The sequence below is a fragment of the Moschus berezovskii genome, chromosome 11 (genome assembly GCF_049115385.1).
Source record: "Moschus berezovskii isolate FMDL1 chromosome 11, NW_MosBer_1.0, whole genome shotgun sequence".
Taxonomy (NCBI): domain Eukaryota; kingdom Metazoa; phylum Chordata; class Mammalia; order Artiodactyla; family Moschidae; genus Moschus; species Moschus berezovskii.
In genome coordinates, this window is record NC_142470.1 from 6,402,576 (window position 1) to 6,417,573 (window position 14,998).

The window sequence follows — 14,998 nt, forward strand, 5'->3', positions numbered from 1 at the left end:
AGCCCCAGTGGGTTAAACATGGGCTGGGGACATCCCTCCTCCCCCCACCCCACTCCGAGCAACATACCCACCCAAGCGCCACATTGCTGGCAGCCAGCTGGCTCCCAGGCTGGGGGCGGGAGGGCCGCAGGTCCATGGACGTGGCCTCTCTCACCTCCGGCCTAGCCCAGCAGCCCCTGCTTCTTGTGGTTCTCCTCCTTCTCTCTACTTGAAGGACACCTGCGAACACCCAGCTGACGGCAGGGCCCTGCCGGAGTCAGAGTGCCCCTGGAGCCTGGGGCCTGGGGCCAGACTGAAGGCAGCAAAGCAGAGGGAAAGGGAGGTGTCACTTTCGGCTCCGTCCAAATGGGCTGCTGGCCTGGGGCTCACTTGTCTCCAAGGGCGAGAAGACCGTGGAAGTCAGTGCAGTCTAAGGGGTGGCGGGGGAGGCCCTGTAAGGACTTGGCCCCTGACTGCCCATGTGGCCCGGGGGTTTCCCTGGTCTGCTGCGTGGCTGGGTTTCCCGGCAGGCCACTCTGGAAGAGTAAATAAAGCCTTGTTAATAATTCTGTCTGAATCACCTGGCACAGCCTCTGGATGCTCTGTGCTAAGAGTGGTTCATAGGGGCCTGGAGAGACTCATTACTAGGAGGTAAAACGACTGAAAATCCATGAGGCCATCTGCTAATGGGTTTTATGAGGCCTGGACCAGGCAAAGGTAGGAGTCCCACTACTGAGGGCCACACAGGGTGGGCAAAAGAGCCTGCGTGTGAATTCCAGAAGGGGTAAATGAGCTTTATCTCAAAACCAAGGAAATCAGTTTTAAAGATCAAACCAGTCCATCCTAAAGGAAATCAACCTTGAATATTCATCAGGACTGATGCTGAACCTGAAGCTCCAATACTTTGGCCACCTGATGCAGAGTCGACTCACAGGAAAAGACCCTGATGCTGGGAAAGACTGACGGCAAAAGGAGAAGGGGGTGACAGAGGATGAGATGGTAGGACGGCATCACCAACTCTGGAGAAGGCACTGGCACCCCACTCCAGCACTCTTGTCTGGAAAATCCCGTGGGCGGAGGAGCCTGGAGGGCTGCAGTCCATGGGGTCGCTAAGAGTCGGCACGACTGAGCGACTTCACTTTCACTTTTCACTTTCACACATTGGAGAAGGAAATGGCAACCCACTCCAGTGTTCTTGCCTGGAGAATCCCAGGGACGGGGGAGCCTAGTGGGCTGCCGTCTATGGGGTCGCACAGAGTGGGACACGACTGAAGCGAAGCAGCAGCAGCAGCAGCAGCAACTCAATGGACATGAGTTTGAACAAGCTCCGGGAGATTGTGAAGGACAGCGAAGCCTGGCACGCTTTGGTTCACGGGGTCGCAAAGAGTCAGACACGACTGACTAAACAACAAAACTGGCTAAAGCATAAAGGGAACTTTATTGACTCATGTAGCTCAGGAACCCAGCAGGAGCTGTGTTCAGGCAAGGCTTGATCCAGGTGTACAGGCTCTGAGAGGATCTGGGTTTCCCCTCTCCATGTCTGGCTCTGCATCCCCAGCACTGGGACCATTCTCAGGAAGGTTCTCCAGCCTGCTGCAGGTGGCAGTTTAGGCGGCCCACTTGGTGTTTGCATCTTGCTGAAAGTGACCTACTTCCTCCCCTGCCAACCAATCTATGTGGTGGGGTGGGGAGACAAGGGATTTGCCGATCAGCCTAAACCAGTTGAGAGCTTCAAGCCTAAGCTGGGAGTAGGGGGTCAGTCTCACCCACACCACAAGTCTGAGAAACCTGAGGTTCCAGTATGGATAGAGAAGAGAAGAGAACACTGTGAGAGGCAGCAGGCAAAGCCCCTCATACTGCTCCTTTGTGCTGTAAGTGTGAATACACTGATCCAATCCAATACACAGATCTGGGTGCAGCCTGACCATGTTCAGCTCAGTTCAGTCGCTTAGTCATGTCTGACTCTTTGCGACCCCATGGACTGCAGCACGCCAGGCCTCCCTGTCCATCACCAACTTCCGGAGTCTACTCAAACTCATGTCCATTGAGTCAGTGATGCCATCCAACTATCTCATCCTCTGTCGTCCCCTTCTCCTCCTGCTTTCAATCTTTCCCAGCATCAGGGTCTTTTCCAATGAGTCAGCTCTTCACATCAGGTGGCCAAAGTATTGGAGTTTCAGCTTCAGCATCAGTCCTTCCAATGAATACTCAGGACTGATCTCCTTTAGGATTGACTGGTTGGATCTCCTTGCAGTACAAGGGACTCTCAAGAGTCTTCTCCAACACCACAGTTCAAAAGCATCAGTTCTTCAGCACTCAGCTTTCTTCACGGTCCAACTCTCACATCCATACACGACCACTGGAAAAACCATAGCCTTGACTAGACGGACCTTTGTTGACAAAGTAATGTCTCTGCTTTTCAATATGCTGTATAGGGTTGGTCATAACTTTCCTTCCAAGGAGTAAGCATCTTTTAATTTCATGGCTGCAGTCACAATCTGCAATGATTTGGAGCCCAGAAAAATAAAGTCAGCCACTGCTTCCACTGTTTCCCCATCTACTTGCCATGAAGTGATGGGACAGGATGCCATGATCTTTGTTTTCTGAATGTTGAGCTTTAAGCCAATTTTTTCACTCTTTTCTTTCACTTTCATCAAGAGGCTCTTTAGTTCTTCACTTTCTGCCATAAGGGTGGTGTCATCTGCATTTCTGAGGTTATTGATATTTCTCCCGGCAATCGTGGATGAATGGATAAACAAAATATGGTATGTGTGAGTGTGCATATAAAATGGAATATTTGGGGAGGGAGGTGGGAGGGGGGGGTTCATGATGGGGGACACATGTACACCCGGGGCAGATTCATGTCAATATATGGCAAAACCAATACAATATTGTCATCAGCCTCCAATTAAAATTTTAAAAATTTTAAAATAAAAGGAATATTACCCAGCCTTAAGAAGGAATGAAATTCTGAGACATGTCACAAATGAACATTGAAATTATTATGTGAAGCCAAATGCCTATTCAGATCTTTTGCCCATTTAAAAAACTGGGTTACCTTTTTATTGAGTCATATATGTTCTTCATACATCCTGGAAACAAGACCATTCTCAGACACATGATTTGCAAATATTCGGGCTGTCTTTTCAGTTTCTTGATGATGCCCTTTGAAGCATGTAGGTTTTCATTTTCATCAACTCCAGTTTACCTTTTCTTTATTGCCGGTCTTTGGTGCCATATGTAAGAAACAATTGCCTAATCCAAGGTCATAAAGATTTACCGCATGTTCTCTTGTAGGAGTTTTATAGCTTCAAGTGTACGATCCATGGGTGTGAGGTAAGGTTACAAATTGACTTTCTACATGTGAATGTCCAGTTTTCCTTAGCAGTACTGTTGGGGAGGGAAAAGATCCTTTTCAGATTGAATTGAATGGTTTTGGCACCCTTGCCATCAATGCTTGGGTTTCTTTCAGGACTTGCTATTTTATATTATTGAGCTATACAGTCATACTGATACCAATACCACATGCTCTTGATCATAACAGCTGTGTAGTATGTTTTGAGACTGAGAAATGGGAATCCATCAGCTTTGTTCTTTTTCAAGATTGTTCTGGCTACTATGAAAGTGTTAGTCACTCAGTTGTGTCCAATTCTTTGTGACCCCTTGGACTGTAACCCACCAGGCTCCCCTGTCCATGGAATTCTCCAAGCAAGGATACTGGAGTGGGTAGCCATTCCCTTCTCCAAGGGATCTTCCTAACCCAGGGATTGAACTCCAGTCTTCTGCATTGCAGGCAGATTCTGCTACTATGGATTCCTCGAATTTGCACGTGAATTTGAAGAACAACCTGTGAACTTCTGTGAAGAAAGCTGCTGGGATTTGGGTAGGGATTACACTGAATTCTAAGATCAATTTGGGGAGTATTGTCCTCTTTAACAATATTGTTTCCTGATCCATGAGTATGAGATTGCTTTCTATTTATTTCAATTCAGTTCAGTCACTCAGTCGTGTCTGACTCTCTGCAACCCCATGGACTGTGGTACGCCAGGCTTCCCTGTCCATCACCAACTCCCAGAGCTTGCTCAAACTCATGTCCATCAAGTCGGTGATGCCATCCAACCATCTCATCCTCTGTCATCCCCTTCTCCTCCCGCCTTCAATCTTTCCCAGCATTAGGGTCTTTTCCAATGAGTTGTTCTTCGCATCAGGTGACCAAAGTATTGGAGTTTCAGCTTCAGCATCAGTTCTTCCAATGAATATTCACGACTGATTTCCTTTAGGATGGATTGGTTGGATCACCTTGCTGTCCAAGGGACTCTATTTAAAATCGTCTTTCTTTCAGAGCTTCCCTGGTGGCTCAGCTGGTTAAGAATCCACCTGCAATGTGGAAGACCTGGGTTCAATACCTGGGTTGGGAAGATCCCCTGGGGAAGAGAATGGCTACCCACTCCAGTATTCCGGCCTGGAGAATTCCATGGACTGTATAGTCCATGGGGTTGCAAAGAGTCAGACACGACTGAGTGACTTTCACGAATTTCTTTCAATGCTTTCATTTTCAGAGTATAAATTTTACACTTCTGTTAAATTTGTTTTATTCTTTCTGATGCTATTGTAAATGGAAATGCTTTACTTTCATTGTATGGACTGTTCATTCCAAGTGTATAGAAAGAGTTGACCTTTGGATATTGACCTTGCATCGTCCTTGCTTGCTTTTGCATCTCCATGCTTTATGCAGCAGGCAGTCACTGTGGCAAAGCCTGGGGGTGGGGCAAGACTGGAGGCCAGGCCACCAGCCACAAGGCAGCAGCTGATGTTGTAATCCAGGTGACAGGTGTGCGTGGCTGGCCTGGCAATGTGGGGAAAGAAAAATGGGTGGGGTTGAGCCACGGGACTGGGATGGGGTAGGAGAAAAGGAATTGCCAAGGATAAGGCCCATATACCCCACTATATATATAATAGGTAACAGGGAATACTACTCAGTATTCTATAATGGCCTTATATGGGAAAAGAATCTAAAAAAGAGTGGATATGTGTGTACGTATAACTGATTCACCTTGCTGTACACCTGAAATGAATACAACATTGTAAGTCAACTATATTCCAATAAAATGTTTTTTAAATGAACAACAACAACCAAAAAAAAAGGGTAAGGCCCTAAGTTTTTGGCCTGGATCACATTTACCAGGATGAGGGGTAGGTGGTGTAATGGTAATTTCATTTTGAAAGTGTGGCTTTGAAGTGCCTTTAAAACAAGCCGAAGGAAGGGAATTAATTCCTGGCAGTCTAGTGGCTAGGACTTAGCACTCTTTCTGTCAAGTACCTGGGTTCAGTCCCTGTTGGGGAACAAAAAAGTTCCATAAGCCACGAGGCACAGTATAAAAAAAAAAAATGCCACCAGTTCCACAGGCAGCTGAATAAGCCATTAGTAGCTCAGAGCAGCTCTAGGCTGGAAATAAAATCCTGGGTGTCAGAGAGCGGGAAAAGACAGCTGGGCAGTGGCCGAGAAGCCAACACCAAATGGATGGACACAGGAAGCCAACTGTGGCCAAGCAGCTGGAGAAGAAAGCTGAGGGTGAAGCCTCCAGCGGGGAGAGTCCCACAGTGCCATAAGCTGCTGAAGTCACGGCAGGTAATAACCCAGCCTCAAAGACTGTAGGAGACTTCAGCCAATGGAACCCAGACTGCACTGAATTGGGTGTGTGTGTCTGTGTGTGTGTGCACACGCTCAGTCGTATCCGATTCATTTGCAACCCCATGGCTCCTCTGTCCATGGGATTTTCCAGGGAAGAATACTGGGGTGGGTAGCCATTTCCTTCTCCAGGGGATCTTCCTGACCCAGGGATCGAACCCGCGCCTCCTGCATTGGCTGGCGGATTCTTGAACACTGTGCCTGGGAGGGAAAGAAGCAGACCCAAGAAGCTTGCCCTGCAAGCAGGGGTGGGGGCTGCTGCTTAGCCTGGGGAGACTTGGTTTTTGGTTTTCTTCCCCAAGTTTTTTGGGCAAAACTTGAACAAGCTGTATTGCTGGTGGGAAGGGGTCAGTTGAACCGGAAAGGGTAGGAGGAAAGAGGGGAGGAAGTAGGGGCAGCGGTCACGTGCTCAGCTCTGCCCATGCACCCTCTCCCCTGGCACTGCTCTCATCAGGCAGTGGGAGCCAGACAGTCTACTTATACTCTAGTTCTGCAAATACTAGCGTATTACGTGCCTTCAGCCCTTATGGAGCCTGGAAGACTAGAGCCCAAGACCTGAATGAGACGCCTGCCACGGGCACAATCGAGAATGGCTGATGCAGATTCAAGCTCAGTTCTGCACGTTCCCATGAGCAGTTTCCTCGGTTTTTATGAAGGTCAGCATCCGTGGCAACTGGAAAGGACTGGTGTAGGGTGCGGCTCGTGCGAGGGGCACAACCCCATAAAATCCAGCCCCTAAACCACGCAGGCAGCTGCTCCTCACGTGCGGGGCTGGACCAGCATGAGGGCTGGATGGATGTTCAGCAGTGCCCGCTGGGCACGGCTCAGGTCTGCAGGAAGTCAGCGCTTTCTCACCCTATTTAGCAGCCGCGTTGTTGCACAGCCTGAGGGACCGTGCAGCTCGCCACCTGCTGACCTGATGGATTCCAGGGAAGGGCAGGGTGTCCGGAGGAGGCGGCTGCCGCAGGGAAGCAGCCCACGTGGGCACCGGGAAGACTCCACGGGCTCCTGGGGGCGGTGGGCTGCTCTCGGCCGGCAGATCTGGGTCAGCCCTGTTCGACCAGCTCGTTATCAAGAAACCAGAAGGCGGCTCGGACCCACCGGCACGGGCCTTCCTGGCCCTGAGCGGCACCCCAATAGAGGGTCCAGGTGGTGTCTTCTGCAGCCTGTGAAGCTTGCGTGTAGTCAACTCAGATGGCTGCGATTCTAACCAGGGAGGAGGAAGCCTCCTTGTTCTGATGAAGGGGAGCGGTTCAGCTGGCCCCCCAGCCCCTGCCTGTACCCTCCTCACCCGATTACTGCTGCAACCCTGCCAGGTGGGCCCAGAGACGGGATGCCATCTCACTGCTGTGGGTCCAGCAGGAGTCTGCATGGGTGGGCACTCAACGCACCCCGTGAACTCCTGGGGAAGGTCATAACCAGGGAGCTGGGCTCTCGAGGTGTGACCTGGCATGGCTGAGGCGGCATTGCCTGGGAACTTGTTAGCAATGCACCCTCTCGGGCCCGGGGCAGACCTACTCAACCAGAAGCCCTGGGCCCTCTGGGGAACTCACGTTTGCTTGGGTCTGAGACGGTCCCCGGGTCCTTCCCGCACCTTCCCTCAGCTGTCCCCTTCCTGCCCCAGCACCTCACACTTTTGACAGCCTCACCTCACTCCTGAGCTGTCCACTCTCAGAACGCCCTGTCCCCTCTCCTCAGGCTTCATTCCACAGATACCCCTGATAACCCAAGGCCTGGGTAGTCAGGAAGGGGCTGCGGGCGAGGCACGGCTGGTAACTGGAAAATGTGGGCCAGAGGACAAGGAGCCAAGGCCTTCATTCCGAGCTGCTGTGAGACAGTGAACAGAGGATCGTCCGAACGTCACCGTCAGCGCAGCAGCAGTGCTTGAGGCCTGTGATTGCATCTTCAGTACCCCAAGGCTGGAGTCAGGGGACCCAGGTTCTCCTTTCAGCTCCGACACTCAGTGGGTGGGTGGGACACAACCACGGCCAGGCCTCCATTTTTGCAGCTTTAAAGCCAGGGATCTGAATGGACAAGTCATAGACGTCTCCTGCATGGAAGAAGCCATACATACAAGTGGGACCCCACGCAAGTGACGTCCCAGAATAGACCAAACCACGGTGTAGACTTCAGAGCAGCGGCTGTGGCAGTTGTGGAGAGGGGGTGGTGTGGACCGAGAAGGGGCTCAGGGGACTTTATGGGGGTGTGGAAAAGTTCCATTTCAGTTATGGGAGAGGCTGGAGCTGTTTATACACACGTTAAAACTCATCCAACTGTAAGTCTAAAGGTAAATTTTACTGTATGTAAGTTAAACCTCCATTTACAACATTTCTAGTAAAATAAAGGGGTTTGGGATTAGATGACTTCCAAAAATGCTCTAAGTCTAAAATCTTGGATATCCTCTGATTTTTCTTTTTTAAAAAAATTTTTTGAGGGGGGGCTGTACTGGGTCATTACTGCTGTATGTGAGCTTCTTCTGCCTGAGGCAAGCAGAGGCTACTCCTCATTGCTGTACAGGGTTTCTCACTGCAGTGGCTTCTCTTGCTGCCGAGCGCTAGGTGTGCGGGCTTCAGTAATTCTAGCTCGAGGGCTCTAGAGTGCAGGCTCAGAACTTGTGGCCCCCGGGCTTAGTTGCCCCGAGGCACATAGAATCTTCCCAGGCTAGGGATGGAACCTGTGTCCCCTGCCACTGACTGGCAGGCGGATTCTTAACCACTGGACCACCAGGGCAGTCCAGATTGATTGGATTCTGATGCAGGATAACCAGCCTCGAAAGGGGGCAGAGCTAAGCCTGTCAAGGTGTGGGCTTTGCCCCAGATCTCCACCATCATTGCCCCTCCAGGGCAGCAGTGCCCAGGCCCTGGCTCAGAAGGCACCCCACCCTGTGGAGGCAGGGCCCTCATCAATTACAGCTGCTTTCCCATCTGTTCTAAGGTACGGCCTCTGGGGTTGTAGCCACATCTGAGTTTCGGGAGCAGATGCACAGATCTGCTAAGACACGGTAACTTCTCTAGTAGGTGTCACTATTGTCAGCAGGAGCGAGTGGGAGGCATTCACTGATTTAATGAAAAAAAATCACAAAGAAAAAAATGGTAAGAGGGAGGTGGAGAGACAGCAGTCAGGAGTCAGAGACTTGCTCGGATCAAAAACATACATTTCCGCCATAGAATCTTTATTTTACACATTTGTATCACAGCAAGAGAATCCATCCTCTACATCACCCTGATCGGAACCCCCACCCATTATATGTTTACATAAATACTCTCCAATGATCATCAGCGTTTTAAAAAGAAAAAAAATACTGACAACTCCCTCTGCATCCCAAACTAACCTGGAAAGCAAAGAATATTTACAGACATTTTCTCCCCCAAATGAAACTTATTTTCTGGATTGTATGTGTCTGAGTTCTTTTGAGGTCACATGACCAAGCAAATCCAATTTTACGATCTGCAGAAGCTGCTTAAGGCGTCAAGAAACTCCCTTGTGCAGACAGGATTTTTGGATCCTTTTGTAATGAGTGTCTTAAACGCTAAGATGGCTGACAGCTGGCTCCCTGACTGATCTGCCTGCCTGCCACCAAACCTCAGACCCTGCCTCAAGAGAAGCTTGCTGTCTTTGGAGTGAGCTAAATTCTCTGTCTGACCTTGACCTTTACTGACTTCATCGGGGACCCCCTTCCCAAACGGCCAGAAGCCCAAAGGTCCCTGGTGTGACAACGAGCGAATCCTGGCTCCAGCACCTCCCTGTCCCTCCCCTGGCTGCGTTCTTCACACAGCCCCACAGGGGAGGTGCATGTCCATATCCCAGAAACACTATCTGTCAGGCACACAGCGTGCAGAGTGGGCGGGTGCATCGCCAGGCGAGAGGAGAGGTCCCGGGGGAAGCTGGAGAGTGTCCGGCTTGCCAATCAATAACTGTGGAGGTGACAGGGACTAGCATCAACTCAGGTGAAGCTCTTAAGATCTCCTGCCCAAAAACACCGGGAGAAAAGCAAAGTAAAGGAGATCTTCTAGAAAGTCTGGTGTGGTTTGTTTCTGATATACCAAGAGGTATCAAGACAAAATCTAACTTAACTTCTTCAGTGGGGAAGCCATTAATTTACTGAATTAAGAAGAAAAAGCCACAGGCCACAGGTACCCTGGACTCAGCCGATTCTGAATCTGCTCGAGGTTGGGGTGGGTCAGGGAAGCATGGGTGAGGTGCGAAGTGTGGGGCAGGAGGAGGGATTGGCAAGGCCCCAGCGCCTCTGAAGCTCAGCTGCTCTGAAGCCCAGCGCTCTGCGGGGTGCGTGCGGGCAGACTGTCTCAGGTCCTGGGAGAAAATGCTCCAGGACCAGGGAGACGGCCAGAGAGGCTCATAATGAAACCCGGCATCTCTGACACGGCTCCTTGGTCGGGGAGGACTAAAAGAAGACATCCATTTCCATGTGGGGGCAGAACATCACACATGGTCGAAAGCGATCATATGTGCTCTTGGGATAAAATTCTCCTGAGCCTGGAAAATACATCCTTCTCACAGCTGCTGGCAGAAAATGATGCAATGCACCAAGGGCTTCAGCCTGTGTGCCCAGGCCCTGGAACTGATGGTCCTGGGCCAAAAGGAGGGAGAGGTAGGGGAGAGAATGCCGAGGGGAGGGGCGGGGAGGGGGGAGGGGAAAGGATGATGGGGGGAGGGAGGGGCGGGGAGAGGGTTGTGGGGGAGGGGCAGGGGGAGCGGAGAGGATGGGGTGGGGGGGAGGGGAACGGGGAGGGGAGAGGGATGCGGGTTGTGGGGAGGTCACAACGAGGGAGCGGACCCCTTGCCCTGACAGCCCCATGGAGTGGCATTATGAAGAGACTGGGTGCTGCCTTCGCTGGCTGGATATGTCCAAGGGAAAAAAACCTGTAAATTTTACTCTAGTGTGGTTTCTGGAAAGAAAACTGGGCTCAGGCTATGATCTGAGAAACCGTCTTTTACACTAGAGCAAGCTTCTACTACAAGAGAATGAGCCCCCAGGTGTGTTCAGTGGACACACTGCTGCTAAAATGTTACAGCGCCGAGGGATGGAGAAATAGGCTAATGGAGTCTTTGGCCACTGTTAAGAGCCAGGATTAAGAGATCAGTGATTTCAAAAATTAAAAATAAAAAAAGGGAGAGATTGGTGATTATCCTTACTGTCCCAGAAGTAATTTTCTAGCAAAATACACACACTTTATTAAAGGAAAACAGATCCTTTACCTCCTAAAATCTCACAGCCAATGGACTTCCGGTCCACGGCCAGTTTCCGAGAGGAGGCAAGGGTGTTTCTCTCAGGCAGATTCGGGGAACAGGGGCAGAAAGCGAAGCTATAAATACCACTGATCACCCCTGACGCGCACAATCCTCTCTGCCCGGTCCCTCCAACACTGACAGGGCGGGTTTGACCGCTCCGACAGTGCCCAGCACGGTCTGCGCAGGCTCTGACCATCAGGCCGCAGCGAGCAGCTGTCAGCTGCAGAGAACACCTGGCTTTGGACCCCAACCCCTCATCCTCACTCTGGGGTGAGGGCTGAATGCTGCTCACAGCCATTCAAGGGACAGAGGGAGAACCACATTTTTATGGAACAGGATGAGGAGCTTAAATAATTTTGAAAACACTTGAACTACCACCACCTGGTTTTCCCAGTCCGAGACTGGGGTTTTGATTTTTCTTCATCATCGGCCTGACTTCAAACCTTCTTGCCAGTTATAACACAGGAGGTGAGCAGATGACCCACTTGTTAAGAAGGCCATGGCCTGACTTTCACTTCGGATCCACCATCTTCTCTCACCCGTACCGTCCTGCTCCTGAAGGGTCAGGACTGTACAACTGCAGCCAACTCAGCCCTTCCATGAGCCTCGAGGTGCCCAGAGCAGGGGACACAGGGGTTTGAAGATGGTCCAGCCTGCGGGCTCCTGCCCTCCTGTGACTGCGGGGGGCCAAGGCCCGCCCACACACACGCCCTCATCTGCACGCATTTTTGTCCCTGTTTCCAGGCCATGAACTGAAGACACATCTGTGGAGACCCTCAAGGCGGCAGGGGTGGGGTGGGGGAGGTGGGGGTGTCCCTCAAACCTTTGGTTTCTGCCAAGAAGTCTATGGCCTCGTCAAGGACAGCAGATCACAGGACAAACAGCAAATGCGTCCTTCGGAGGGGAGCACCGGAGGGGTTTTGGGTCACGGCAGGAGACATGTTCCTGAGGCGTGGGGATGGCGTCTACACACAGGAAGACAGGAGTCTGGAAAAATGCCCCCGTTCTCTGGGCTGCTTCCTTCTGTCACACAGCTCCGAGTTAACTCAAAAAGAAAAGTCCCTTAGATAATACTCAGGACATATTTCCTGGCTCCTGAAGACAAGAGAACACGTACCTCCCTGAAAATATCTGTGGAAAGGAGAAGGGCAGGGTCAGGCCAGGGGCTTGCTCCTCTCCACGTTGGGCTGGGACTGAGCCCTGTGGAGGTCGTGCTGGGAGAGCACGGGGGGATATCAAAGAGCGTACAAGGGACACATGCTTCCTCACGGTCAGCTGGGAAGAGACAGGGGCACAGGGAAGGGAAAACCAGTTTTCTCAGTAGAGACTCTTCAGGTTCCTAAACCGGGGATGCTGAGAGGCATCCCTAAATCTTGTGGCTTCTCATCGACCTTTCCAGGCCAGTGGTCCGAGAACCACCCCCAGCTGCCGTCACCGTCTGGCACTCAGGAGGTGAGGGAGGGCTCAGGCTTCTGGTACACACACGGGTGCTGGAAGCCACCTGCGTGGCCAGCACCCCATGCTCCCAAAACGGTGTTTCAGTCCCCGTCTCAGGCCCCAGCAGCCAAAGCCTTAGTGGGAGGTGACCGGCAAGCCCTGCTACACCCTAGGTCACAGCGGACCTTCTGGGCTCGCCCCATTTTCCAAAGGCCTCGGCTCCGAGCGGAGCAGCAGTGCCGTTCCCACCCGTGCTCAGCTGCACGCTCTGCAAGTTTGGAAGAGAACCTCACTGAGATTCCTGAAAAGGGCTCTCCACCACAGACCCCGAGAGTAAAACCACTCAGTCACACTTTTCTTTACACACCTGCTCCTGGAATACGGCACAAGGCCTGCGCCACTCCTCCGTCCGCGAGTCCTGCCTGGCTCACAGGGAAAGCTTGCTCGGACTGAAGGGTTTGCTTCAACAGGACCCCTTCTGCCCCAGCCTACTCCTGAAGGAAAGTCCTTCCCGTTTCCCCTCTTCTGATCACACAGAACAGGGGCAGCTGTGAGAGGAGCAGCCACAGCCGCCAGAGACGGTGCTGCCCTGGGCTGTTGGGGAAGCCAGGGAAATCCTGGCAAAGCTGGCTTTTCGAGCTTAAGAACACACTTCTGTCCATCCATCAGGAAGGAAACCGTTTGCCACCAGCAGGGCCCTGACAGACGGTGACATTGCGGCCCTCGGACAACCACTGTCCCTGGTCACTTTCAGAATTCGGGACAAAGGTCTGGGGTGACACTCGGGGCCAGGAACCCCGGGGGCAGGCTCCTCATGCTACACTGAGTCTCGACTTTCTTCATAAAATAACCTCATCCGTTTTCTCCCTGAAGATGCAGTGACACTTGCCCCCCCACCCGCCCCGGCCTTTTCTGTGAGTCCCTGAGCCCCTTCTCGACAGCAGCTCACCTCCTGAAGCCCCTTCCCGGGCTGGCAGGGCGCCCCATCCGCCAGCACTCCCTGATACACACGGGGTCACAACTGCGTCTACCTGAAGAGCTCCCCAATTAAAAAGCGGAAACAGAAACTAAAAACAAAGGCTTCCTCCCCCTGCCTCCTCTTACACTCCCTCCCCGCCACTCCCACCTGAAGGAGAATGCGAGCTGCCTGTCACCAGCGCGCACCCGGCGTCCAGAAGAGAGTGAAAAGGTGGGTCTCCATGGCGCTTGGCTCCAGCCGCGAGCTCTGCGGTGTCGCCGTCGCGAGGGGCCGACGCTTCCGCTGACCAACTGGACTGCGAATAAACTAGAAGTCTCTGCCAGTGCCCCTCCGAGCCACTCCGTCACGCGCTGCCTTCCCAGTCACCCTGCGGCTCCACCGAGCCGTTGGTCACCTTCTTGACTTTCTTCATATTCTCCATCACCCCTGATGTCGTCACTCTTGAGTGAGGGAAAAAACAAAAAACGAGGGAAACCTCAGTCTTTGAGTAAAAGGCTGCCCTCACCGCAGCCCAGTGGCAACCAGGGGTATGGGGTGTTGGCTCTGAAGTCAGACAGACCCGGGTTCAGATCCTGGCCTGCTCGACGTGAGCTGAGCTGTGTGAGTGTGCCAGGTCATGTGACCGCCCCCCTTGTGCTGCAAGATAAACATGATCCCGACTTCCCAGAACTGTCATGACGGGCAGCCAGGCGCTCCGCCGTGCTGAGTCACGGCATGTCAGCTATTAGCACAACCAACGTTAATCTCTCTCTCTTCATGTCACAAAGTTCTATGTTTTATATATTTATACATAAAACTAGTCACAATTATGACACCATTATCCGTGTCATAATTAACATTCTGGGGGAAAAAAGCTAATCAGCTGTAGGCGCTTTATACTAAACAGCCACAGTGGCTCACTTCTGAGACCTCAGACAGAACCATGGGTTTGGAGGAACCTTCTGGGCCCAAAGACTCTTTGACCATTTCAGAGACCAGGAGCGAATCACGACATCCCTTGAGAAGGTGGGGTCCAGGAAAGGACAGCCTCCTGCCTCACAAAGTGGGAGCCAGACAGAGCCTGAGGCTCTCCGTGTTCGCAACGCAACTGCGCGGCTCCACCGCAGGAAACACCGAACAGACACGAGCTCCCCCGGTCAGCGGAGCCCGGGGGACTTCAGGGCGCTGCAGCGACGCAGTACGCCTCCATAACGGCGGGCACACATCTGTCCAAACCTGCAGAGCGAGCCCTATGGGCTCGGGTTACAATGGTGAGTCAGTGCAGGTTCATCAGCTATAAGTGACCGACCCTGTGGAGGGGATGCTACTGATGGAGGAAGCTACGCACGTGTGGGCGGGGGGCACACGGAAGGAATATCCGCATCCTCAGTTCAATTCTGTCCAATGTTATGAAGCTAACAACGTTCTACAAGAGCCTTAAAAACAAACACCCCGGCCCAGCATCTCCAAAGTACTCTAAGAACCATGAGGCACCTATGTCCCCCTATCGTGGACCAAGAGGAATTTCCTAATCAGTAAAGTAAAACTCAGTCAGCCAACCCAGCACACTCTCTCCAAGGACCCTCCTATGCCCCCACCAACTCCCAGATCCTGTGACCTACAAACGGCAGCTCAGTGGCTCTATACCTGACGCACCTCGTGTCTGTCCAGCTGGGTCGATATAG

General features: G+C 52.2%; 1 protein-coding gene across 7 annotated transcripts in view; it reads right to left on the reverse strand.

Moving 5' to 3' along the window:
• Nucleotides 1-1,398: 1,398 nt before the first annotated feature.
• Nucleotides 1,399-14,998, reverse strand: part of GPR107 (G protein-coupled receptor 107) — a 67,397-nt gene continuing 53,797 nt past the window's right edge. The window contains exons 18-20 of one of the 7 annotated variants that reach the window (XM_088841092.1): nucleotides 13,482-13,774; nucleotides 11,742-12,049; nucleotides 1,399-7,718 (exon numbers count right to left, since the gene is read on the reverse strand). In XM_088841092.1, the coding sequence (XP_088697218.1) occupies nucleotides 13,678-13,774 (97 nt within the window). In that variant the 3' untranslated portion in view covers nucleotides 1,399-7,718; nucleotides 11,742-12,049; nucleotides 13,482-13,677. Of the gene's footprint in view, nucleotides 7,719-8,823; nucleotides 12,050-13,481; nucleotides 13,775-14,998 lie in introns of those variants that run through there. The other 6 variants (XM_088841091.1, XM_088841089.1, XM_088841094.1 and 3 more) reach the window with 6 other exon arrangements.